Below are 26,157 nucleotides of genomic sequence, written 5' to 3'. Positions count from 1 at the left end.
CTGGCTGTTGCTTTTCAGAAGGCTTGGGGACATGACAGGCTCTTTCCTTAGCCTGTACCATGGTGATATCGCAGGAAAACAAGCTAGAGCTTCAGTTTTCCACAAATTTATATATTCTACAATTTCTGCCCTGCCTTTCTATCCTAAAACTGAGCCATGCAAATACATTTTAAAATTTAAAACATGCAAGTTATACAGTTTTTGACAAAATTAACCTTGCAGGAAAATTTTGTAGTTAATTGTTTAATTCACTTATGTAGATCTATAGCCTGACCACATCCCCAAAATTTGAGACAAGTAACAAAAGCAATCTTCCAGGCTGTCATGTGCTTAAATCTGAGCCCTAAAAGCTTGCCGGAACAGGTAGGTGCTTCATTCAGTGACAATCCAGCAAAAGATTCACCAGAGAACACTTTGCAGATGGGAACACAGCAGGGTTGGATGACCTGGCTGCTGTCACTGCCATGGCATAGCCTTAAACATATGATATATGCCACAAGTTGCTCATTTTGAGCATGAATCTGGAGTCAGTTGTGCTGCAGTCCTCTCCATCCTTGGTTCAGCTGTTTTCATATCTGTAAACCAAGGACATCTCCAGCAGGAAGAACAGACACCTGAAATGGTTTTGTCAGTGACCCTAATCAACTTGCTGCTGCTCAGGTCAACAAGGCCATTTGCAGAATAGCCATCAGAGTTAGTGGGAAGGTTCCCTACAGAACCCTGGCAAAATCTGGCTCATGGGTTTTTTTTCATAGACCAATCTAGCAGTCTTACAAATACATTGAGAGCCTGAAAAGGGAGTGTGGGTTGAGAACTCTTCACACTTAGAAAAGCTTCCTTGGTTGCCTAAAAGTTATTTTTTGTCATCACAGCTGATGGGTGAGTGGCAAGCCTGACTTAACTGGTTTCTCATCTCTGCAGCGATGTTGGAGGATGAATCTCTGTGCTTAACGATACTGTTTTCATATGCTCTGTAAGTGAATTGCTTGCTTAATGCAGAGCAAAGGAAATTCCAAGAGTGGGCCCCCCTGTCTGGGCAGCACAGGTGGCATTCATTTTTTATGACTGATCTGGTGTATTGCAGATATTTTAGACCTGCTCTAATATCTAATTGGTCCCCCACCCCTTTTTATATATATTATCCTGCAGGTAGAAAATGTCAAGTTACTAGATCGTTACACCAACAGGAAGCCAGCAAATGGAACGTTGTACTTGACAGCAACTCATCTGATCTATGTAGATGCTTCAGCCGAAGTTCGAAAGGAGACATGGGTAATGTCAGAGCACAATGCTGCTAGCCTGCTGAGCACTGAGAACCTGGTTGGAAGCATCTTGTGATGTAAAGCACTGCACTATCTTACATGTTTCTTTTTAACCAGCTTAACTTGTTCAGCCCTATTAACACACTACTATGTGTTTGTGATATGTCTGATGAGCATTTCATAAACGTTTAGATATTAGCAGCCATGGTGGTCCAGCATCATCAGTAGTCTCTCAGATACGTCCTGAAAGCCAGAAGGCAATAGCACTGCTTGCTGTTCAGTAACTGGTGTTCAGGAACCTCTGGATCACATTTTTTCTATAATGCTGTGGGTGGATTTTTTTACATTAAATCTATAGCAGTTTTTTTGAGATAAACATGAGTTGACTGAGAATTAATCTTGCTTCTATAAAGTTTTAGCAATATTTGCTCAATTTTGTATTGCCAAAATTGTGTTGGTGGACAAGACGCGTATAAATGATACCAATTAATTGTTTAATGTTCATGTTCATCTGGTTTCTCATACTATGTTAATCTTATTTCATGAAAAGGAAAATTTAACAGCAGGCTGGCAAACTCCTCCAAAATCACTAGCTCGCAATTCCCCCCCGCTCCAGTTTGCCTGCCCACACATCCCTATCTTCGTAATTTGTGCCTTCAGAGAAAAAGAGAATCTATGTCTAACAAAGCACCCCTGCCTGGAGACACTTGCCCCAGGAAAGTGGCTGTTTTTAAGCTTGATTCAAAGCAGCTGGGATTTAATGAATCATCTTAGTAAACAATATATGTGCCTGTGGGGTATGGTGGCCTAACGGAGAGATTTAACTTCCTAGAAGTCAAATTACAACATCTTTCATGTCAAGTTGCAAATCTCAATCATTCATAAGTACTGACTTAATGGCAGTTCTAAAATGTAAATTGCCTCTAGTTTCAGTTAGAATTCAGTCAGAATTGCTTTTTAAGCTGAAGTCAAGACACTTCCTCCAGCTTGACACCAACACTTATTTCAAGATATAATTCAGAGAAATTGGGTTTGGTATTGCCCCTGTAAGCTTTCTTCCTTTTTTCCTACAGATTCTCCACCACCACATTGCTACTGTGGAGAAGCTGCCTCTGACCGCATCAGGCTGCCCACTGCTTATTCACTGCAAGAACTTCCGTGTCGCTCACTTTGTTATTGGGCATGAGCGGGACTGTCATGAAATCTACACTTCCCTGCTGAAACTCTCGCAGCCAGGTACTTGGAGAGGGTAGTTTACCATATGGAGGAAGGGACTTAGCTTAGTGGTAGAGCTCTTGCTTTGCATGCAGAAGGTCCCAAGTTCAGTCCTTGGCATCTCCAGGTATGCCTGTGTTACTGGTAAGACTACCCCCTTGCCAGGGTATACAGAGGGTCAAGGGTTCTTGCTTTCTCCCTTCCCCCGTATCTACATAGAGTCCTTGTATGTTGGACGTTGGGTCACCTAAGCTCACAGGTTATCAACAGCAGTGTAGGCGGAGAGTAGAATAGAGGAGACCCCTACTCAAGAATTTGAGTCTTGGGAGGTACCAGAAATTTTCTATTTGGGAGTCAGACTTCAAGCAGCAGAACAGTCTTTATAATATATACAATTTATTCATATCTTGCACACTACAACTAATACAATACATTCTAGATGCCATCATTGCAGAAAACAGAAATATGTGTGTATATATATATATATATATATATATATATATATATATATATATATAATTGTGATTAACCAAACAGAGGTTTTTATTATATTAACAAAACGTTTCAGCTTCCGCCTTCATCAGCTGCCAACATACAAATGCTGTTACCAAAGTGGCAGTTATAGAGCTTTGAGGATGGAATGCTCCGAGGGGCTTCATTTGCTGAAGCTAAGTAATGGTGGTACTGTCCTCCAGGTTCAGGCCATGTGGTGCACAAAAGAAATTGTTGGATATCCATTTACATCAAAGTATAGAACTCTGAAGGCACATCTTGATTAAAACAAATAACAGTAGTTGAAGGACTGAGTTAAGCTCTTAAGTCGTATCACAGAGCCAAAGGACATAGGAATGCATGTCATGATACATCACCCATCGGATGGAATAGATGGACAGTTCTCCTGCTTTCTTTGACCCCTCCCCACTCTAGCAGAGCTGAGGGGTCCCTGAGTGCTATGAAACCTGGCTTTTTATACGCTTCCTTTTCTATGGGAAGGTGTGTTCCCATGGTCTTTTCATCGCCTGGAGGGACTGGGAATAGGAGGCACTGTACTGCAGTGGTTCCGCTCCTTTCTCTCCGATAGGCATCAACAAGTAGCATTGGGGGAGGAGGTTTCAGACCCTTGGCCTCTCAATTGTGGTGTGCCACAGGGCTCTATCCTCTCTCCCATGCTATTTAATATCTATATGAAGCCGCTGGGGACTATCATTAGGAGATTTGGGCTGCAGTGTCACCAGTATGCAGATGATACTCAGCTCTATCTCTCGTTTAAATCCTCACCAGAGTTGGCTGTGGAGACCATGTCCAAGTGCCTGGAATCCGTGAGTGGATGGATGGGAAGGAACAGGTTGAAGCTGAATCCTGATAAGACCGAAGTGCTACTCGTGGGGGACAAGGGAAGGTTGGGAGATATTGACTTGATGTTCGATGGGGTGAAACTGCCCCTAAAGGACCAAGTCCGCAGCCTAGGGGTTGTCCTTGATTCCAAGCTGTCCATGGAGGCTCAGATTTCGGCAGTGAGCCGGGCAGCTTGGTATCAATTACACCTCATACGTAGACTGCAACCCTACCTCCCTGTTCATCAGCTCCCATTGGTGGTACATGCCCTGGTCACCTCTCGTTTGGACTACTGTAATGCGCTCTACGTGGGGCTACCCTTGAAAACGATCCGGAAACTACAACTTATACAAAATGCGGCGGCTCGACTACTTACAAACTGTCGCCGCCGGGAGCACATCACCCCAGTGCTGTTCGATCTGCACTGGCTCCCAGTTGTTTTCCGGGCCCAATTCAAGGTGTTGGTATTAACCTTTAAAGCCCTACACGGTCTCGGCCCAGTTTATCTGATGGAGCGCCTCCAACGCCACCAATTATGCCACCCGACAAGATCAGCCACACAGGGCCTTCTCTCAGTTTCACCAACTAAAACAGCTAGGTTGGTGGGGACTAGAGAGAGGGCCTTCTCAGTGGCGGCCCCCACTCTCTGGAACTCCCTCCCGTACGATCTTCGGCATGCCCCTTCCCTGAACGTATTCCGCAAAGCCTTGAAGACCTGGCTTTTCAGACAGGCCTTCGGGACTTCCGGGGAGGGTTAATCTTTTTGACTAATTGCCTGCTACTCTGAACTGTCACTGTTTTACTGTTTTATTGTTGTACTGTATTTATTATGATGTATTTTAATTGAGTTGTACGTCGCCTAGAGTGGCCATTGGCCAGATAGGCAACTTATAAATTAAAATTATTATTATTATTATTATGAATTTATTCCCACAGTCTTGTCATAAACATTGTCATGGGATGGACTTATAAACATACACATTCTCAGAGATTAATATCAATTCATAGGTGAATTTGGCCAGGTTAATGCCGACCATTCAGAAAATCTTACTAAGGTATTTTCCTGTTCTCTCCATTGTTTACGTACTAACTCAGACTTGTGTATTTTGAATCTACTATCTTGGCTGTACTCCCAGACTTCCTGGAGGTACAGAAACACTTGTCTTTTTAAAATGCTTTTTCTCCAACTCTGAAGGGGGGCAATTTCACACTACTCCTGTTTTACTGTTGGCTCTTAGACCTATAGCAAACCTTACACACAAGTTTAATAAGTCTTAAGCATCTTCTAAGCAAATCTAAGCATATGTAAATGATTTCAGCACATTATATGCATATTTTAAACCATTATCTGAATCTTCCCATTACACCTGAAAAAGACTCATGTCTGAAACCCTGGACTTCCACTGATGTAGACAGTTCTGAGCTAGACAGAACAATTATCTGACTCAGTGAGCGTCAGATATTTCATCCCCTGGCAGTCTAACTGCATGATGATGATGACCTCTGGTTATTGACCTTTTCAACTTATTCAACTGGACAGGAAGAAAGGACAGCATCAATAGCTCAAGTAATTTCCATCTCTTTTAAAAGAGAGAAAATGCCTTGCTTTTAATGTGGTAGGAGCTTGGTAATATTCAGGCACTAATTTGTACTAGTCTTAAAAGTTTTTTAAAAAATAGATCTTTGACCCTTTCAAGCAGGGATGAGGAAGATGTGGCCCTCCAGATATTGTTGGACTTCGACTCCCATTATTCCCTGGCAGCATGACCAATGCTCAGGGATGGAGGGAATTGTAGCCCAGCAACGTCTGGAGGGCCATAGGTTTCTTATCCCTGATTTAAATATTTGTAGGTTCCTTAAATGATGTCTGCAGTAATTGGGTGTTAATTAAACCTGTTAGTCACATACACACACATACACACACCATATTTGAGAGCCTTAAATTGGGTAAAAATATATTAGAATGAAAAAACATGAAATTCATAATAATCCACATAAGCTGGTAATGCTGTGAGAAAGAATGCCTGGATTGTGTGGTGATATGCAGCAATACCCAAGTCCTTTAGGGCCAAGGTGCTTTGAGAGCTGGATGCCAACATACCTGGAACTGTTCAATGAAAAAAAGAAAAAGAAATTTTACACATGAATTTGTTTCAAAGCTGTTGGTTCCACTCTAGGTAGATGCTAAAATTGGGCGGGGGCGAGGGGGGAATGGAAACTGCTTCAGCATTTATAGCATGAATACAATATATATATATATATATATATGAACTTAATATCTTGTTGCATGTAGTATCAGCTATGAATGAGTTGGCCTCTTTTCCTATGAAGATTCAGCAATTTGTGTGGAATGTGCTAGGGATTCTACGGACTGCATTCGGGACCTTTCACAGGCCTGGTGAGACTCCTCCAGTCCATGTTTGACACTGCTGAGATTAGTGTGCCTTTCACTGGTGTGGCTTTCCCAAGTCTGGTGGTGCCTCCAGATAATTTGGGCAACAATTCCTATTCATCCCAGTCAGTAGAGGCCTGACTATTATTATTGTTACTCTCAAAGCGGTTTATAATAGAATACACAAGGTACAGTAAAAAAACATATCGAACTAATTTACAAAGCAAAATACATAAACAATATCCATATCCATAAACATGTACATAAACACAGTATAAAAGTCAGAATTCGCCAAGGGAAACCCGTAAGCCGCCCTCCTCGCTCTATGCAAGTGTCATAAAACTGAAATTATGTTGACCATGGCGGAGGGCGACAAGCAGGTAAAAGGTTATCGCTCCCCTGGTGCAGCTTGCCGCCATTTCTCTTGCCTCTCTTTCCTTGGGGGGGGGGGAGCACCCGCCGGCTGCGAGGCTCCAGGATTGAAGCCTGGGCGGTCCTGTGTGTCCGTTGTTCTGAAGGCAGAGCATCTCACCGGGAGGCAGGTTGTGATCAGAGAGCAGGGCAGGCTTTAGCTGGGGGCCAAAGAGGTGGCCATCGTGTTGATGTTGATGGGGGACTGCATGTGACCCCCACAATAGGGAAAATCAGAGGCTCTGCCTTGTGTGCATAGCTCCAGTGACTGGTCCTGTGGCCAGGAGGACCTGCCCCTGAGGAGAGGCCCTCCGAATCTTCCTCGCTGGCGTCTCTGCACCGGCTAGTTGGGCGGCCAGCAGCAAGCAGCAGCAAGACTACAACTCTGCATCATATGGGGGGGCACCCAGTTGGGGAAGGCTACACTAAAGAGTCTTGCTTCTGTTGTCTTGGTAATTTAGCACATTGTGGTCTTTCTTTCCTGCTTGGATTCCCATAGTTTTTTTGTGGTTCAGTTCCTCCATAGAATCCCACACTATCTTTTCTCAGCAGAGCACATAATCACTCGTTATTTGCAAGCGGGTGACTGACAGTTGAAGATTACCTGCTCGGCAAACTGGCTACTTTATCAGATGCTGGCAGGGCCCTGTCTGTCCTGGAGAGCTTGCTTCCTTGAGAGTCAGCAAGATGAGTTATTGATTGGATTTGCATTTTGCAAAGGGAAAGAAGGAGGCCTGTGAAGGCAAGGAGTGAAGAGGGTGGGGGAGTATCATTTATATTTCTGAATTCCAAAGCTGTTACTGGGTTTGACTAATTCTTCAGAGAGCCATCACATTTTCCCAACAAATCTGAGAGCATCTTGCCAAAAGAGTTGTAGGCAAATGAGAGAACCTCAAACAAAATTAGTGCAGAAGTGACATATTTATGTTGATTCACCCCACCCCACCCCTTTATATATAAAGGCACAACAAGGCTTCACACTGGCCTGGTCAAGACAATATGCCAAGATAACTTATTTTATTTCCTACTTCCTATGAAACATCTTGAAGTGATTTAACAATAAAAACATATCTAAAGCAATTTCATATATGAAAACAACTTCAAGTTCAAGTCAGAGACAGAGTTGAATAAGAATCTCCACTTAGAAAAAGAAAAGTCTTCAGTAGGCACTGGGAAGCTCAAGGTTCTTGTTTTGGTGTGCAAAGTCCTATGCAGCTTGGAACCAAGATACCTGAAAGACCGTCTTATCCCTTATATACCCAGTCGATCACTGCACTCTGCAGGTGAGGGCCTCCTGCAGATACCATGTTATCAGGAGGTCTGTTCTGCACAACATAGGAAGCAGACCTTTAGCGTTGTGGCACCTGCCCTTTGGAATTCCCTCCCCTTATATATAAGACAGGTGCCATCTCTGTTATCCTTTTGGCATCTACTGAAGACCTTCATCTTTCAACAAGCCTTTTAAGTAGAGACCTTATCCCAGTCTGCATCTCTGCTGGAATTGCTTTCAAATATGTTTTTAAAGTTGTTTTTCAAAGATGTTTTGTTTTAAAGTCTTTTGCTTTTAAGATATTTTACAGTGCTTTTAGTGTTTTTGTTTGCTGCCCTGGTCTCCTTCTGGGAGGAAGGGTGAGATATAAATTTAATAAAGACAGTAGAGATGGTGCCTCTCTGATATGTGGCAGGAGGGCATTCCAGAGGGTAGGTGCTGCCATGCTAAAGCCAAATTCCTACATCTTTTGGAATAGACTTTGTGATAAGATGGTATCTACAGGAAGCTATCTCCTGCAGAGTGCAGTGATTAGTTTGGTATATAGAGAGGCGAGGTTAGCTTTTAGGTATTCTGGTCCCAAGCTTTATATGGCTTTGTACACCAATACCAGCACCTTGAACTTAACTCAGTAGCTAATTGTCACCTAGTGCAATTATTTCAGAAGTGGTGGAACATAGATGGTGATACTGCCCCAGTGAGCAGTTGTGCTACTGCATTTTGAACTAGCTATATTTTGTATTAGATAAGCACTAGTTTCAAGCCCCCATCATGAGCCACTTCACTTCTTCCTTCACACGAGTGGCAAAACAAGCCGGGCACTGCTGTAGCTTAGTGGTAGAGTACATGTGTGGCATGCAAAATGTCACAGGTTCAATCCTTGGCATTTCCAGGTTGGACTTAGAAGATGCCTGCCTGGAAACCTGGAGAGGCACTACCAGTTCTTGACAATACTGAGCTAGGTGGACCTTGGTCTGGCTTGGTATAAGGCATCTTCCTACGTTTCAGTTAGCCTCCTGATATGTCCAAACTGGCATATAAATGTCTTCCAAACAGGCTGAGACCTGGAAGCCAAATTTAAATCTGTTGTTATGGGTTGTCTCTAGTTTTATGGATTTTGGGCCTGGCAAGCTCTCTAGTGTCACATAAGGTATGAAATAATAATTGATGTAAAGGTGTGTATATTTATCCATAGTAACACAAGCTGTTTTTAAACAGCTTCTTGCCTTTCACTCCCTTTCTCCCCTATTTCTGGGAGGCCAGCCAGTGTGCTCTCTGTTAATGTAAACACCAGATAAGCAACCAGAAAATCTGCCAGTTATGGTGGTAGGTGTTCTTGCCGGCTGCAGCCGTGTCTTCAGCAGCACAGGTTTTATAGCCTGGCCCAGACGACAAGAATGTCAACAGGTGCACCAACCTTGAGCTAGTTAAGTCCAGTTTCTCACCAAGGCTCTCACATAAAGTTGCCTCCAGAAGAATACGTAGCATACACAATCCCTCTGAGATCTACAGATGGGATCTTTAGGTAATAAAGAGCTATATAAGGCAGACAGCCCAAGATAGTTTTACCAGTGCTTTGTGCCAGGTCAGGAGAATGCTGCTCTTGGTGTTTATGCTGCACACACAACAAGGGTTAGATAAGGCCATTGCTCACCGTATTGAAGAATGATGTATGACATGTACTGTTACGAATTCTAACGCGATTGGTGTATCCACTGCAGTGTGATGTGTATGATCTGGGATTCTGATTCTCTGGCTATGGCTACCAACAGCATTATTTGAAATTGTAATGAAGGGATTTATAAGTAAGAAATAAATAGAACATTATCAGGTTTCCTCTGTCAACTTTCCATTTATTTTCTTGCTACATCCCAAGACCCAAGGATGTTTGGGTGAGGTCTCCAACCAACTGCCTGTTTGTCTCAGACTGACTGCTGTTGGTGACGGCGCAAACTTAGGGAAACGCAATAACTGACGTATAAGTAACCTAGGCAGCTGCAAGGCAATGGGGAGAAAGTAAGAACCTTTGATCCTGTGCATTCACAAAAAGGGGGGTGGTCTTGCTGGCTTCACTATAAAGCCTTTTATATAGCTTGGGACCCTGATACGTGATGGAACACCTCTCCCATCATGAATATGTCTGTATCATATGATTAACTTTGAGTACCCCCTCCAAGAGAGGCTTGGAGGGTGGTGACAAATAAGAAGGTCTTTTTAGTAGTCTGTGGAATGCTCTCCCCAATGAGGCCTCCCTTCCGTCATCTTTTTGGTGCCAGGGTAAGATGTTTTTCTGCTCCCAGGCCTTTGATAAAATATAATGGGCAGGCTTTTGTTTGTTTCCAGTATCAGCCTTATGGTAACTAGTTATTCCTAATAATGTTGTCTCTTTGTGGAGGTGGATTGATTATTATTTGTATGGAATTTGTAGTTTGTATTTTTGTTTTTAATGTTTGTATATCTAAACCTGGGCATGTTGAGCCAGGAGAAGAGAAGACTGAGGGGAGATATGATAGCACTCTTCAAGCACATGAAAGGTTGTCACGCAGAGGTGGGCCGGGATCTCTTCTTGATCATCCCAGAGTGCAGGACACAGAATAATGGGCTCAAGTTGCAGGAAGCCAGATTTCGACTGGACATCAGGAAAAACTTCCTAACTGTTAGAGCCATACGACAATGGAACCAATTACCTAGAGAGGTAGTGGGCTCTCCGACACTGGAGGCATTCAAGAGGCAGCTGGACAGCCATTTGTCAGGAATGCTTTGATTCTGATTCCTGCATTGCACGGGCGGTTGGACTTGATGGCCTTATAGGCCCCTTCCAACTCTACTATTCTATGATTCTATAAACCTGTTGTAGACATTTTTTTCTAAAAAATATTCAAGGTATCTGAGAAATTTTCATAAACTAAACCAAGCCTTCATATTTTGGCTTAGGGTTTCTTTGGAAGCCATTAACCTTGTTTCCAGTTTAGATGTTATGGAGAGCTGCTGTTTCACTTGTTTCTATTTTATTACAATTTATTTGCTGAATTTCTACACTGCCCTTCATCACATATAGTCATCACAGGATGGTTTAACATATTATAAAAACCATCTTAACCCTTATATGGTTAATAATAAAATTCTTTTTTCATGACGAAGTAAAATTATAGCACTGCAGGATAAAACCCATGGCCTTGAATCACCAAATTAATTTCCTCCAAAGATTTGAAAAATAGGTGAGCTTTGAGTTAATGGTATCCCAAAACCGTAACTGTTACCCGTGCCTCCAGGGGGAGAGAATTCCATAGGAGAGGTGCCACAGCGGAAAAGGCCTTAGCATCATATTGCCAAATAGCAGGCTGTACCTGCTGACAGGCGGAAAGCTATGGCTTGTTTTGCTGTTTATGAAGCAAACCTGAAGCCTATGTGTATCTTTTTTTTAAAATTAAGATGAGATCTTGGTTGTTCAAATGGGGCCTCTGTATTGCAAGTTGTACATAATAAATCAAATATAGAAAAGTGCCCATAAATAAATAATGCCAAAATATTTTTAATTCATTACAATTAATGGATACCACTTGTTGGATATGCTTTAATTTGGATTCCTCCACTGAGCGAGAGAGTTGTATTTGATGGCGTTATAGGCCCCTGTCCTGCCCAAACCCAAAGAACTCAGACTTAGACACAGCGGTAGGTTTTTCTTTTACTGAAGTAAGAGAAAGTTTCAGTTCAGTGTGTGCTTCATGAATCTACCCACTGTTTACTCAGAACTCAGCATCCCTTTCTAACTAACTAGGTTCAACTTGGCGCCACTAAGATGTTGACTCAGCAACTATCCCTCCCCCCCCTTGCCCAGCTTAAGTAGAGCTGGGTGGGCGCCCTGCTTGCGTGTGCCCCAGGGGGGTGCATGCACGGAAGTGCAGATTCCTCCTCCACTGGGATTGTTGAATCTCCTGCCTCATATGCCTCTTGGTCCAAGGTGAAGGCGGGGCCTCGGTTACTGTCCTGTCCTCTGCAGGGGGAGGGCTGTCCAGCGGTGGCGTGGGTGCTGGGAGAGGAGCCTCGTCGGGCTGAGGAATGACCAGCAGAGTATCCCCCAGTAGGGGGGAACTGCTGGAGGTGACCCATCAACATCCAGAACGGGGGCTGCTTCAGTGTCCCACCCCTCGCTCAGTCTTTCCCCAGCTAGAATGTCCCACATCAGGTTCTCCTCACCTGCCTCATCCACGTCTGTCCACCCCCTGCTAGCATGGCTCATGACAGCCCCTTCCAACTCTTCTATGTTTCTATAAGACTCTGTCTATCAACACTTCTGTGTTAGAAGTATGCACATTTGGAACATTCTCACCAGTAGTTCAGTACATTAACCCTTTTTTTAAAATGATGAAAAGATAGTACACCGCTTTCATTTCAGAAATTCAGACATAAACTGCAGGGGGCTCTTCAGGAAGTTCTTGCGATTAGATACTTTTCCCTGCTGAAAGTAGAGAGAACAGGGCTTCCACCTGAGATGGCTTTCCTGAGCCCTTCAAAAAGCCAGTCCTATTTACGACAAAATCTAAAGGCACACCCCATCACTAGTGCTTCCTTCATCTCTGTCCTTCCAAAATTTCTTAATCCTGGCTTTATGTCTTGCAAGGGACCTAGATGTTCCAAATAGTGCTGGAGATAGAGCAGACCGACTGCTGGTTTCTCTGATTTCCAGTGGAGAGCAGCTGTTCATGCCCCATTCCAGGGGCCTTTGGTGCAATGAACTCTTCTGCTACAATCACAGCATAATCTAATTCATTCTGCATTATGCTTCCTGTGTTTCTGTCGCAAGACTCTTAACAAATCTGCAGACTTGCATGCCTTTTCATCTTACCCAGAAACATTCTCCTCTATGTCGCCCCCTGGTTCTTTTTCTCCGTGACATCCGGCTTGACAAAAAGTCCAGACAAACTCAAAAGCTTCCTCACTCCTTCTTTTGTGACGTGTTTAGTTGGTCCTAATCTCCAAGGTTCCGTGATCTCGCTCGCTGTGGTGAGACTGGTGTTAGGCTCTGGCAAATTCAATGAACCTGGGCCTGCCTGGGAGAGGGAGTGAAGCCCCTCCCCATCCCATCCCCAAAATTGAGCTGAAGCCTTGGATTTGTTTTGGCTCTGCACCTGCTTAGTGCATGCACAGGACCATTACAAGTTTCTCTTTCCAGATTGTAGCTGGAAGAGGAAGGTGAGAGCTTGCAGGCTACTTTCTGCACTTCATCAACTCCAGAGGGCCAGTCAGTTGCTAAGGCAGAGCACACAGAGGCCCCTCTGGCTATGCACTGTTGGGAGGTGGGGCCAATTTCTCTTCCCTTGCCGTGGCCAAGCTTGGGGTTGGAGAAAAGAGCAGGAGATTTTCCCCCTGTCCTTGTGCTGTGTGTCAGATTTAGGTCAGGGACAGGAGCCTCCACTTAAGGGAGGGAAGGTCTTTGCATGCCCAATTTTTGCCTGACTGGTAGGGTTTGCCAACACTTCTTGTTGCATGGATTTTTACACCCTACAAAGGCACCTTTTGGGGTTATTGCACTTTCAGCACTTCCCTTGCTTTTAACCCTAAATATCTTTAGGTCAAACCATTTGTATGTGGCCCTCCATAAAATATATCCTTTGGTTGGTTTGTTATGTGCCTTCAAGTCAGTTACAACTTATGACGACTTATGACCCTATGAATCAGTGACCTCCAATAGCATCTCTTATAAACCACCCTGTTCAGATCTTGCAAGTTCAGGTTTGTGGTTTCCTTTATGGAACCAATCCATCTCTTGTTTGGCCTTCCTCTTTTTCTTTGCGATTTTTTTTCTTTTTGTTTCTCCCAGCATTATTGTCTTTTCTAGTGAATCGTGTCTTCTCATTATGTGTCCAAAGTATGATAACCTCAGTTTCATCAGTTTAGCTTCTAGATAGTTCTGGCTTAATCTGTTCTAACACCCAATTATTTGTCTTTATCGTAGTTCACAATAAAAACTTATAAACTGTAAAATGCAGTGAAATAGCAAATAGCTACACAGAGCACTAAAAGCACTTTCGAGTGACACAGTGAGGTACACAATAAAGCTGTCGGATTTTGTTTTTTAAAAAAGGTAGGCAAAAAGCCTGGGCAAACAGAAAAGCTCTTCCCTTGCACCTGAAAACTAGCCACGTACCTCCAAATGACCAGACACAGAAGCTTTATGAAAGTTAGTTCTCTTTCTCATTGTCTGTTGGAAACCACAATATGGATCATTGTAGGTAGGTGTAAATGAGAGGAAGCGCTAGTAAAATATAGGTGTGTTACTACAGCTGGTATAGCACAGGGGGGAGGAGAGCCTGGCTGGGAGTCCAGAGTCTGTGAGTTCAAATCCCCGCTCGTGTGTCCTGGGTGTCAAGGGCCAGCTAAAGATCTCCCCTCAGTGAGTGGCTCAGGGGTTACGTGCCCTGCCACCTGTGCAGCCGTGGGCAAGCGGCATAGTCCCAAGGAGCCCAGTTGCCCCCCAGCTGGCAGGCTGAGAGACGTTGTTAAAAGCAATCTAAAACTGGAACAAAATTGAACAAAGGAAGCTTCTAACTAGAGACAGAGGAGAAATTTGTTCAGTTTGAATTTTAACACCATCATTCCTAATTCACACTTCCTAATGCAAAGTGCAGGTATCACTTGAAATTCACACTTCTCTGAGTTCTGTGATGCAGTTTTCCAGTAAAAAAAAAAGGGTACAAAAAAGCATATATTTTGGGAATTTGTGCACAAAATATGTATATTAATATACTGTACAAAAAACTATTATGTTAGGGGAAATTGCTTGAAAAATGTATACATAGAAAGACATTTCATGAAAATGAGTACAAATGTTCTTGTTGACTTTTTTCTTTAAAAGGTACATACCATTTTAAAGGTACCATTTTAAAAACAGCAGAAATAGGGTGTGCTGAACTTTAGAAAAATAAGTAATCAAGGGAAACCAAATGGACAGATTCATCCCTTCCTGTTCCTAATTCAATCTCTTTTGTTTGTGTGTATTTTTTTCTGGTTTGAGCCAAACCAAAATATCACTGATTTTTTCCCGTTTGCTTTCAAAATTGTGTTTTCTGCTCTAGTGAAACCAGAAGAACTTTATGCATTCTCTTACAACCCCAAAATGCCCAAAGACAACCGGGAGATGGGCTGGAAGCTGATAGATGTCAAAGTAGACTACCAAAGGATGGGGTTTCCCAATAACTATTGGGAAATAACTGATGCTAACAAAGACTATGAGGTAGTTCATGTCCAGATGGCAACTTAATGCAATGCTTCATTCCAATGACTTGTTTATGTGTTTGTAGTTTTTTATTGTGATTTTATTAATGTATTTTGATTGCTGCTTGTGAGCCACCTTGGAAAGATTAATATCCTCAATGGTGGGATATGAACATAGTAATTTTTTTTACTATGGGTATGTGAGCTTCCGATTTCCTGGGTCAGCAGGCAGAGAATCTCAAACCGCCCCCCACCTCTAGTCTTTCTTTCTCTCCTTCTTCTGCTTGTTCTTTCATTCCTCTGTCTTTACCTATCTGTTAATTTAGTTGTGTGTCTTACGTGATTTGGTCATCCTGCAGTTGAGCCTCTGGGAGGCTGGAAAGACGTCTGAAAGGGGCCCATAGTTTTATGAGAAGGGGTTGGAAAGTTGGGCAGGAGAAATATTAAATTTATTATGGACCATTGATTTTGGAATACAAGTTCTTTCATTGCATTGTTGCATTTCAAATTTTTTAAAACTGTGAGCAATAATGTATGGTACAGAGATACTAAATCTGAAATGCCCTGCAAAGTCAGGGAGGAAATCTGCTCTTCTCTCCAGGCTTGTATTCTTATAATCTTAAATTTGCTGGAAAAGTCTTGTAACATCTCCTGAAAAGGGCTGCGTGCCCAAGGAACTTAATATGGTGCAAGTCTCCTCTCCAGCAGATCACAATGGAATGCATTCCACCTCTCAGGGCAAATTTAGAATGAATGCATAGGTTGTGTGTTGCTTGCTTGTAACAATGGTATCTTAATGTCTGCCGATTCTGAACAAGCACAGCCAATATTCTTACACATTTGCAGCTGACTTTAATACCAATGTTAAGGCGTCGCAGCCGGCAGCTGCTAGTTACAAATCTGTAATAAATGCTTCAGCAAGTTAATATTGCACTGATGAATAATTTAAGATTCCAATCCTCTCTCCTCTTCATTTCATTTCTTTTGTGTCATAGGTTTGCAGCACATACTCTCCGGATCTAGTGGTTCCTAAAGCAGCTACTAGGGCGATGGTGCTGGGGAGTGCGAGGTTTCGAAGCCGAGGTCGGATACCAGTGCTTTCCTACTTCTACAAAGAGAATAATGTTAGTCATGCATGTTCCACACTTTATAGGGTTTTGGTCTTCCTCCATGGCCAGTCCCGTCTTCTTCCTCAAGACTCTACATCATTATGCTGTACGTCTGGACCAGGAGTGGGGATCCAGTGGCCCTCCAGTTGTTGCTGGACAACTCCCATCATCCTTGACCAATGGCCATACTGGGAATTGGATTCCAACAACATCTGGAGGGCCACAGGCTCCCCACCCTTGGGGCAGATCAAGCCATGGACAAAGCATATAGAACTTATTGATGCTGAGGGAAATCTCATCTTCTGGTACTGAAACTATTTTAGCTTTAGATTTCAAAAGATGTAAAAATTGCTCATGTCTTCTCTCTCCCCACAGCGCCCATGTGGCTTCCTGGCAACATTTTCCAGAAGTGGCTGAGCAAAACAGTATCAGCCATGATCTATCTTAAAGTAGCTGTTTATTGTGCTCCTATCTGCTTGGCTAGGTGTCCTGTTTTGGAATGTCATTTAGATGAGGGGGAAATTAAAAAAAAAATCTTGCAGATTGAGCTAGACCCCTAAAATCAGTAGACCTAGGTTTCTGGTTTTCCAGCTGAGTAGGCCAATGTTTGGGGAAGGAAGGTGAAGGTGAATTAGCAAAGTTAGATGTTCCAGCAGCTTTTATATGATCCAAGTGACTTTGGGATGGCTGAGGCATGTTTAGCAAACATTTGGTCTCCCCACCCCCTCACCCCAATTGTCCCAATGCAGGAAATGATGGGGAGATCCAGCTTCATTCTATGCACATTTCAGTCTGCAAGGGCTAATAATGTCTGATGCACACAGATGTCTTGACTCTTGCAATGCTGAATGGGCTTTGTGGAGACTCAGTAGAGGACCTTGCTGGAATCTCAGTGGACCTTGGGGGACCTGTGGATAGCAGTAAGCCCCTTGTCTTGGTCTCATAGGATAATGTCTCGCCAGGTTCCATTTTGTACAGATCTTAGTGGCAACACTTCATTTAGATCAACTTCAAAGGAATAGCTTCTTTGTTCCTGAAAACTACAATGTTAGTTATGCTGGGCAACGTTCAACTAATTTGCAATAGAGGAAATAGCTTGGGGCAGAGAACCCTTCTTTAACATTTATTACTGGTCTGAATTTAAGTGGCACTGCTCCTCATTGTGGAATAAAATGTTGAGTCCTTGGTTTTTAACTTTACTACCCTTGCAATGCCCTCGGCTCAAGTATGAACAAACCTGCTTTGTAACTGAATTGGTTTTCCTTGGGAAAATTCCCTTGGCTGATGGTGTATGTGTTTTCATACCGGTATTCTGGCTGCCCAGCATTGCTACCAACATGGGAGAAAAACGATGGTCAAAAGTAAATGGCTACAGGGTTAATTATCTCATTTCATAGAAGGAGCTGTCTCATCCAAAAGAAGGTGATCTTCTAAATAGAAGCTGTTTCTCTTAACCCTCCTAAGAATTTGGGGTCCAGATTAACTCCAAGCAGTTGTTTAAAAGACATGTCCATCTCCCTCCCCACAATTCTGTCACTTCATATTCTAGGTACTCTCATTACGTTTTTCTCATAATATTTATGCATGTAGGTGTATTAAAGCAACTGCTTAATACATTGCCACTACAAGTGTGGGATGGAGCAGAGTAGTTCCATCGCTGGACAATTCTGCCTTGGCAAACCTTTTATCTGCTACATCCTGCAAACTCTTGTGTCTTCCAGGCTGCCATATGCCGTTGTAGTCAGCCCTTGTCTGGGTTCAGCGCCCGCTGCCTGGAGGATGAACAGCTGTTGCAGGCACTGAGGGAAGCAAACCCAGGAAGTCCGTTCATGTATGTTGTAGACACAAGGCCAAAGGTATCGCTTCATGGGATCTGTGGGTGCTGATGTGGTTTGCAGCTCTGGCTTTGGCATTCCCCAAACGTAGTGTGGCCCTGAAGAATGCTAAAAATAGAATTGGAAGGAGAGTAGTCACTGTCCTTAATCTTTCTTTTCCTAGACCAGGGTGGGCTGCATGTGGTCTTCATCATCATCATCATCATCATCACCATCTTATTCATGGGCTGCCTTTCTACCTATTTCATGCAGGTGGCAAGGAGGAGGGGAATAGAAGAGGGTACCCTGTCCACTTCTGGTTCTGCCCACCCCACCATGAGGCTCTCAATGGATTGTCCCCAAGGGAATATGGCCCTCAACAGAACAAGGATTCTCAGCTTGTGCTGTACACGTTACTGATTCTTCTGTGCCCTGCACAACTGCATGGTAGAATCTACCAGGCACTTGGCATTTGCTGTTCCGTTAGTGTGCCTTTTTAAGCAGCCTTCCCCATCCTGTTGCCCTCCAGATGTTTTGAGCTACAGCTCCCTTCAGTCCCAGCCAGCACAACAGGAGTTGCAGTCCAAAATATCTGGAGGGCACCAAGTTGGAGAAGGCTGATTAATCTCGTCTTCATTGGCTTCCGCTTGCGACAGGTGCATCCAGTAATACTTGATATCACTACAGCAAAGAAGAGGAAGATATTATGGGGTTGTAGCTCCCGTAATGTGGGTTAGAAACTGGCTTAGAAACTCTTTGGGGACAATATATGGCATCCAGGATAAACCTGCACACAGGTTTGGAGAAGAATTTAAATTAAAAAGTGGGGGGAAATAACGCTAAAAAGGGCTAATGAGTGTTTACGTGTGAGAAAGGGCCATTCTTAATTGGTTTTTGCCACCTGTTTTTTCCAGTTGAACGCCATGGCCAACCGAGCTGCTGGTAAAGGTTATGAGAACGTTGATAACTATGACAACATCCGTTTTAAATTCATTGGTATCGAAAACATACATGTAATGAGGAGCAGCCTGCAGAAGCTCTTGGAAGGTGTGTGTCTGTTTTGTTTTCTGGTTGGCTGCTTGTGATGACCCCCTGTTGGACTACATTGCTGTAGGATAGGCAAGTCCTGTAAGGGCTGGGACCTGTGTACTCTGGGGGTGTAGGGTAGGCAAGAGATTAGGAGAGTAAATATCTGGCAGCACTCCTGGCTTGCTGAAGTGGCTTGAATTGTTAGCCGATACTGTGGGTTGCTGTAAAGCAGCTGTCTGGAAGGAAGTTGTTTTGGTACAATTTTAGAGATGATAGTGGGGCTGTTTTTTTAAGGGCTGGTTATTCTTAAAACACATTGAAAAAGAAAAAAATTGAACTATTTGAGCAGCAGAATTGAGAGCCCTCTTTTGAGATCACAAATGGCCAGCTTCTTCATTTGGGGTGAGGGTGTTGAATCCTTCCTGGCCAAACGGCTTGGAGGCAGGATTCTGCCTAGTCCCCCAGGAAAATCTGATCCTGCAAAGTGAAGAAGCTGGCTTCCTATCACTTATCACAGGCTGCCAGCTGTAGCAGAATGGTGTTTTGCTGGAGCTTCATTGCACACAAGCTCCTGCTTTTGAATCTCATTAGGTGGCAGGATATCCCAAAGGCCTCTGCTGGGCATTATGATTATCACCTTTTGGTGTGTGGCAGTGATGGAGTACCTCTTCCCATTCAACCTGACTTCAGATCCCAGAGTTGCATCTCTAGGAGAGATGAGTTATGCATCCACAGAAGTTATGGCCATCTTAGGGGTTGTGCCCTGGCTTTGGAATACCCTCCCACAGAAGGGAAGACTAGTGCATACTCTTTTCAGCACCAGGTTAAAACATTTTTATTTGCCCAGGCTTTTAAAATACTGTTTCAGGTGGTTAAGTAGTTTTGAATTATTACTCCTCAGATTTTATTATATTTTTATTGTTTTAATATTGTATTGATATTTGGAATTTTTATGTACACCTCCATGGAATATCCATGCTTGGATGAAGCTTAGACATTTTCAGAATTAAAAAAAATGTTTTTATAGAGAAATGCATGACCTGGCAAAGGTGTATGGCTGAAACAGTCTTAGCTTCTGTCTGTGGGAAGGAGGAATTTATCTCAGGTAGCAATTTCTGAATAGCCTTCACATGAACAGTTTCTCAATGCTTAGAAGAGATTTTGTGGGGGACACAGACAGAGTTGTATACTTATTAAACTTTATGCTTTTGTTCCTTTAGTGTGTGAAACTAAATCTCCTTCAATGAGCGACTTCCTTACTGGCTTAGAGAACTCTGGCTGGTTACGGCACATTAAAGCTGTAATGGATGCTGGCATCTTCCTTGCAAAGGTAAAGCCTGCTTCTGATTTTCCAAAGATATCTGTCATCAGAGAACTGGAGTGAAATCTTTGTTGCTTGGTCTGTACTTAAAGCCAGACTTTTAATGAATACTAGGAAAAGTGGGTCCTCTGTGTTAAAGCTGTCACGATTCCATGACTGCTGCATGGAGTTGGCATTTTGATATGCTCAAGAGGCGGCAACGCTGCCATTAGGCTAGGTTAAGAAGTTGTTCAGAGTTGGGGCACGCTTAAGGGTAGCAGACAGACTAACAGAACTTTAAAGTCCATGAGAGCAGGGACCCATGGGGGGGAATCGTGGTTTGTAGTGTTTTTTACACTCAGGGGCTATTAGCAACAAATGTACAGGCACACATACTAGAATGGAGATGTGTTTGGAGGTGCAGAGGAACATGTGAATTCTATAGGCCAGAAATGGGGGATATTGTGCCCTCCAGGTGTTGCTGGGCTACAACTAGAGATATGGTTTGCTATCTGATTACGTTTTGTTTTTCACTTTGTCAAATGGGCTGCCAGTTACCATTTGCCATAAACTGTGTTCCTCTACTTACCGCAATTCCCAGTTCTCCCTTTATTCCCATTATTTTTTCAAAAAAATTACATCTTTTCTCTGTAATTCTTATGCTTGTGTATAATTTATATAATGTATATAACAGCGGCTAATTACAAAAATAATTACATAAATAATTATGTAATTCTCTGCGTGGATTTTTAAAAACAAAATTACAGTGTCGCCAACAGTCACGAAAGCTCTCAAAGAGTGGGAGCTTATTCAATTGTGAGACAAACTTGCAGATTATCCCAGAATTCAATACCAAATCCGATTTTGCGAATATTCTACACCATCTTTAGCTACAACTCGCAGCCAGCATGGCCAGCAGACAGGAATGATGGCACTTGTGGTCCAGCAACACCTGGGAGGCTGTAGTTTCTCTGTTCCTGTTCTGGGCTCTTCCGGTATCCCACTGCTTCATGCTGCTTACTTTCTCTCCAAATTCGTATCACTTAAAACCCAGCATTCTATTTGGAGCAGCAATCAAAAATGTTTTTGATGTGACATGTTAGCAAGTTTATGTGTTGTGATTTTGAGTGTGTGTGTCTTCTCACCTGTTGTAGGCAGTGAAAGATGAAGGCGCCAGTGTCTTAGTGCACTGTTCTGATGGCTGGGATCGCACTGCTCAGGTCTGCTCAGTGGCCAGCCTCCTCTTGGATCCCTTTTATCGGACATTTAAGGGATTCATGGTAAGAGTAGGAGAACACCTATCTTTGTGTTTTGCTTTTAAACCAAGTAGTCAGTTTGTGAAAATGGATTCAAACTGGTCTGAAATGTACAGACTCCAGTTAAATGCATCTGATTGCTTTTGTAGAATGCTTGTGACTTGCAGAAATCCCTGACGAGATACGCCTGGTGCCTTCTTTGTTATCTTTTCGGCGCCAGGTAAAGACCTACCTCTTTGCCCAGGCATTTTAATTTTAATTTTAATTTTAAATCTAATTGTAATTTTATTCTAATTTTTGTCTTAATCTTTGCTTTTAAAAATGTTTTTATAGTAGTATTGTACCCACTCTCACTTGTATTTTAAATGTGGTTTTTATTCTGTTGTACACCGCCCTGAGAGCTTGTTGCTATAGGGCGGTCTAAAAGTATGCATTTGATGTAACAAAACTAATAGATTTGAACAGCTTTAGGGCTGGAGAACTTTGATATACTATGTATGGCTGGTCCTTGACCCTTTTGTACATTTCCAAGCAGTGGGGTGGAAAATCTTTTGTTTCATAAGCTCATTAGCAGCAATGAAGCAGTTACAAATACAAGATTAGTGAAACTTGGCAGCTTGGGGCTTTTTAGCTTTGTTTACTAAATACAAGTAAAATAAACATGATAACTTAGATTACTCTCTAAGGGCATCAGAAAAAATTCTGATCCAAACTGAACATTTTTCAGTGCAAATCATTCTATACAAATTTAGCCTAATTTGCCTAGGAAAATTTCCCAGAGAACTTATATCAGTGTCTTCAGGAGCAAGGGGTGGGGGGGTTATGGCATGGGCATTTGGAATATCTGGCACTGTTTGACAGAATGCTTTATGGGCCTGGCGGTGACATGGAGTTGGGCCTTAATAATTTAAAAAACCAGAAAGCTGTGGCTGTAGGTTTATTTATTTATTTATTTTATTTATTAGGCTTTTATACCGCCCGACTAGCAATAGCTCTCTGGGCGGTGAACACAGAGAATACAATAAAATCACAATATGATACAGCAAAACAAATAAATCTCTTTGCAGATGATTTTGCTTTAATGTTAGAAAACCCATTGTCTTCTTTACCAGCACTACGTAAAGAAATCACAGATTATGGTGGTGTATCAGGAATGGAAATTAACTACAAAAAATCTGAGATGCTGAATATTAATGTATCACCACCTGATCAATTACATTTACACAAATTATCTAAAATTAAATTATGTCCTAAACACATAAAGTACCTTGGTGTACTTATTACTAAAAACTGGAAAATGCTGAAGAAAATGAATTTTGATGTCTTGGTAAGATCTGTTAAACTAGACATGAAAAAATGGAACAATCTTCAGCTTTCTTGGTTAGGCAGGATAGCCACTGTAAAAATGTAAGTATTACCCCATTTCAATTTTGTATTCCAGATCCTTCCAATTCAAATTGACACAGAAATATTTTTTAAATGGCAAAAATTAATAAATAATTTCATCCATCAAAACAAGAGAGCAAGACTTAGGAATAATGTTTTCTATAAATCAACAGTTTTAAAAGTATGAGCACCAGGGAAAATGGGGAGTAGACTCATTCTGGCTCCAGCAATTCCATCACACATTGGCCATCTAAATTTAAAATTTGCCTTTGTACCTCTTGGTAGAGAGTGGCTTAAAAAAAAAAAGATGTCAAGTCTTGGAATGTTTTGCTGTAATTCGGTATCATGACTACACTATTCTAGCTTAATATGGTCTATCCTACATTAGAGATGCATATGCTCTTTGCATAAATACAGATTTGCCAGAAGCATTTTATATAATTAAAGATGCAAGCACATGCAAGACATGCCATAGTCTGATCCCAAGATACCTCGAAACGCTTTCAGGCGCTCCAGCAATGTTCACTGGAGACTAACGAGTTTTTTCTCGGGTCATTTTCACTCTGAGCTTGACATGAATTAGCCTTTGAGGATGTGAGTTGTTCATCTGTAGTTGCCGTCTGCTTTCCTCCACAGGAGGGCTTTCAGAACAATTCCAATCTCCTACAGAAATGGCTGTGTTAGAACTGAAAATCTAAATGCATGGTGGTGTTGCTTTTACAAGCAAAGATCTGTGAGCGGTTGACTGCTCAGATCTCTTATGGAAGTAGGAATGAGGATTTTTCAGTCCACTGTGTCGTCGTCGTCCCCCCCCTGCATTTCTTTCTTGGGCATCTTTCTAGAAGCCCTCCTGTGGAGGAAGATATTATGAGATGTGCTAAATGAGTGCTTGGCTTTTTTAACAGCCCTAATAGGCTGCTCCTTTTTAAAGCTGGTCTATGCGTTATGCAGAATGAGGCTGTATCGCATCAGTCTGCAGGTGGAGTCAGACTTTTTTTTAATGCCCCCCACCCTGTAAAAAAATAAAAGAAATCCTTGTAGTAAATGAGTATATCACGGCAAGGGGCTGTGTTTAAACATTTCCCACTGAATTACTGAATTGTTGCATGCTCTTCTGGGGAAGTAGGAAGAACATTGAAAAATATGGCAAATGCATGATGTTGTGCAGCCCAGAATCCAACTGCCTCATTCCTTATGTGTAGCCAGGCTTTCAGAGCTAATTTACACATGATGCTCACTTTGCAAGAACATCGCCATTTCTACTTGTTCAGAATTCTGAATGTTCTGGTCGTATCCTCAGACTGGCAAGATGTTCATGATATAAGACATAACCTGCTGTGATGTTCCAAAGATGCCTAAGCAGTTCCTTTTTGGGTATTAAGGATATATTATTAATAGCAAAGGTTTTTGAATTCACCACTGCTTTATTAGCAGCTTCATTGCTGCTAATTGGACATCTTCCAAGTTAATTAGATATGTACCAATAGTATAATAACATCTGGGAAATAGCTTTTAGTTTTTAGCTAAACTCACCTGTTACAGAAGAAAAAGAGAAGGGCGAGAGCCGAACTACATTTGTGTAAATTCCTGGCATAGTTATTTATGTGAAGTCATCATAGTTAAGATACTACAAAGTACATGAATTACTTCCTCTACAGATATGACTGTTTATTTCATTTTCTTAGTCTTTATTAAGTTCCCTATTACCTTAGGTGCAAGGATTAAACAGATTAGGACTTAATTTTGTATGTATTCATATGGTTTTCATTCATTTTTTTTAAAAAATATTTCTGTTGTGCTTATTCTTGTCTGTCTTAATAATAATAATAATAATAATTCTGCATTTCCTCCTGCTCTGCATGCATGCATGCACACACAACACTCAGAGATAAAAATATCACAAACTCACGCTCAGTGCAGGAGTGCCCACTGTGTTGGAAGTGGGACAAGAGCAACTCCTGTTTGGATTCTTTTGTTTGGTTTTCAGAAGGAAGATAGAGTTAGAGTCCTCCAGCTGGCTAGGCTTGCCTCCCTTTACCTGTGGTCTTCTCTACCTAACTTCCTTCTGTTGTAAACTGATATGCTCAGGGAAGCTGACCTGCCCCTCCTTCCTTTGTTATCTTCTTCGGCTGTCCAGGGAAAGAGGAGACATCTCTGTCTTTGCTCTCTCTCCTGAGCCATGAGGGCAAGACCCAAGTCTGGGCATTGCACATCCAACTTAGTTAGTTAGAACGAGGCATGCCTTTCCTATCTACTATGTATTCCTATAAATAAAGTAGCTTTTTAAAATTTTACTAAGTCTTAAGTCTCAGTGATTTAAATGCAGGGTAAAGCCTGCTTCTTAGGTAAATACACACACTGGCACACGCAGCTCAGATTGCTGAGTTATTCTGCTCATATCCATAGCAGGCCACTGGCTAACTGCTTACCATCTGTTTTACCTCACAGTGTCACTCTCTTAGCAGCTAACATTCCCTGCTCTATGCCCCACTGCTGGAGAGGGGCACAGTTATGGGCCAAATGAACCCCTTCCCCTCCTTCCTGCTCAGAGCCCTATTGGATTAAAATTTGCCCCATTCCTGCTCTGGATAGATCAGTTATTGCTTGTGAATTTATTTATTTATGTATTTATTTAATCATTCATATTCCACACATCAGAATTATTGATAAAAGTCAATCCAAAAAAAAATCAAAATAAAATCAGTTAAATCTACATTATAAAAGAAAAAGATGTATTGAAACACATGTCATCTTTACACATCTGAGTAGGCTTGCCTAAACAATAAAAAGTTTTTGAAAAAAATGGAAATGGACTACCTTCTAGTCAATCCTGACTTATGGCGACCCTATGAATAGGGTTTTCATGGTAAGCGGTATTCAGAGGGGGTTTACCATTGCCTCCCTCTGAGCTAGTCCTCCCCAGCTGGCTTGGGCCTGCTCAGCTTACCACAGCTACACAAACCAGCCCCTTCCTTGTCTGCAACTGCCAGCTGGGGGGCAACTGGGCTCCTTATTTATTTATTTATTTATTTATTTATTTATTTAAGCTTATATACCGCCCGACTAGCAACAGCTCTCTGGGTGGTGAACATTAAAAATACAATAAAAACACAATACAGTATATCACAATACAAAACTGTACAAAAAAATGTACAGTCTAAAA

At 42.2% G+C, this 26,157-nt stretch overlaps 1 protein-coding gene across 1 annotated transcript in view; it reads left to right on the top strand.

Moving 5' to 3' along the window:
* Window positions 1–26,157, top strand: part of MTMR8 (myotubularin related protein 8) — a 48,667-nt gene that overhangs the window by 6,216 nt on the left and 16,294 nt on the right. Inside the window, exons 2-9 of the mRNA XM_061598293.1 lie at window positions 1,150–1,272; window positions 2,336–2,498; window positions 14,962–15,119; window positions 16,096–16,224; window positions 17,931–18,065; window positions 18,938–19,070; window positions 20,273–20,382; window positions 21,507–21,632. Of these exons, the coding sequence (XP_061454277.1) occupies window positions 1,150–1,272; window positions 2,336–2,498; window positions 14,962–15,119; window positions 16,096–16,224; window positions 17,931–18,065; window positions 18,938–19,070; window positions 20,273–20,382; window positions 21,507–21,632 (1,077 nt within the window). The remainder of the gene's footprint in view (window positions 1–1,149; window positions 1,273–2,335; window positions 2,499–14,961; window positions 15,120–16,095; window positions 16,225–17,930; window positions 18,066–18,937; window positions 19,071–20,272; window positions 20,383–21,506; window positions 21,633–26,157) is intronic.

This window comes from Rhineura floridana, chromosome 16 (genome assembly GCF_030035675.1).
Source record: "Rhineura floridana isolate rRhiFlo1 chromosome 16, rRhiFlo1.hap2, whole genome shotgun sequence".
Taxonomy (NCBI): domain Eukaryota; kingdom Metazoa; phylum Chordata; class Lepidosauria; order Squamata; family Rhineuridae; genus Rhineura; species Rhineura floridana.
Note: the sequence above shows the minus strand (reverse complement) of the source record. Positions and strands in the feature narration are given on the sequence as shown.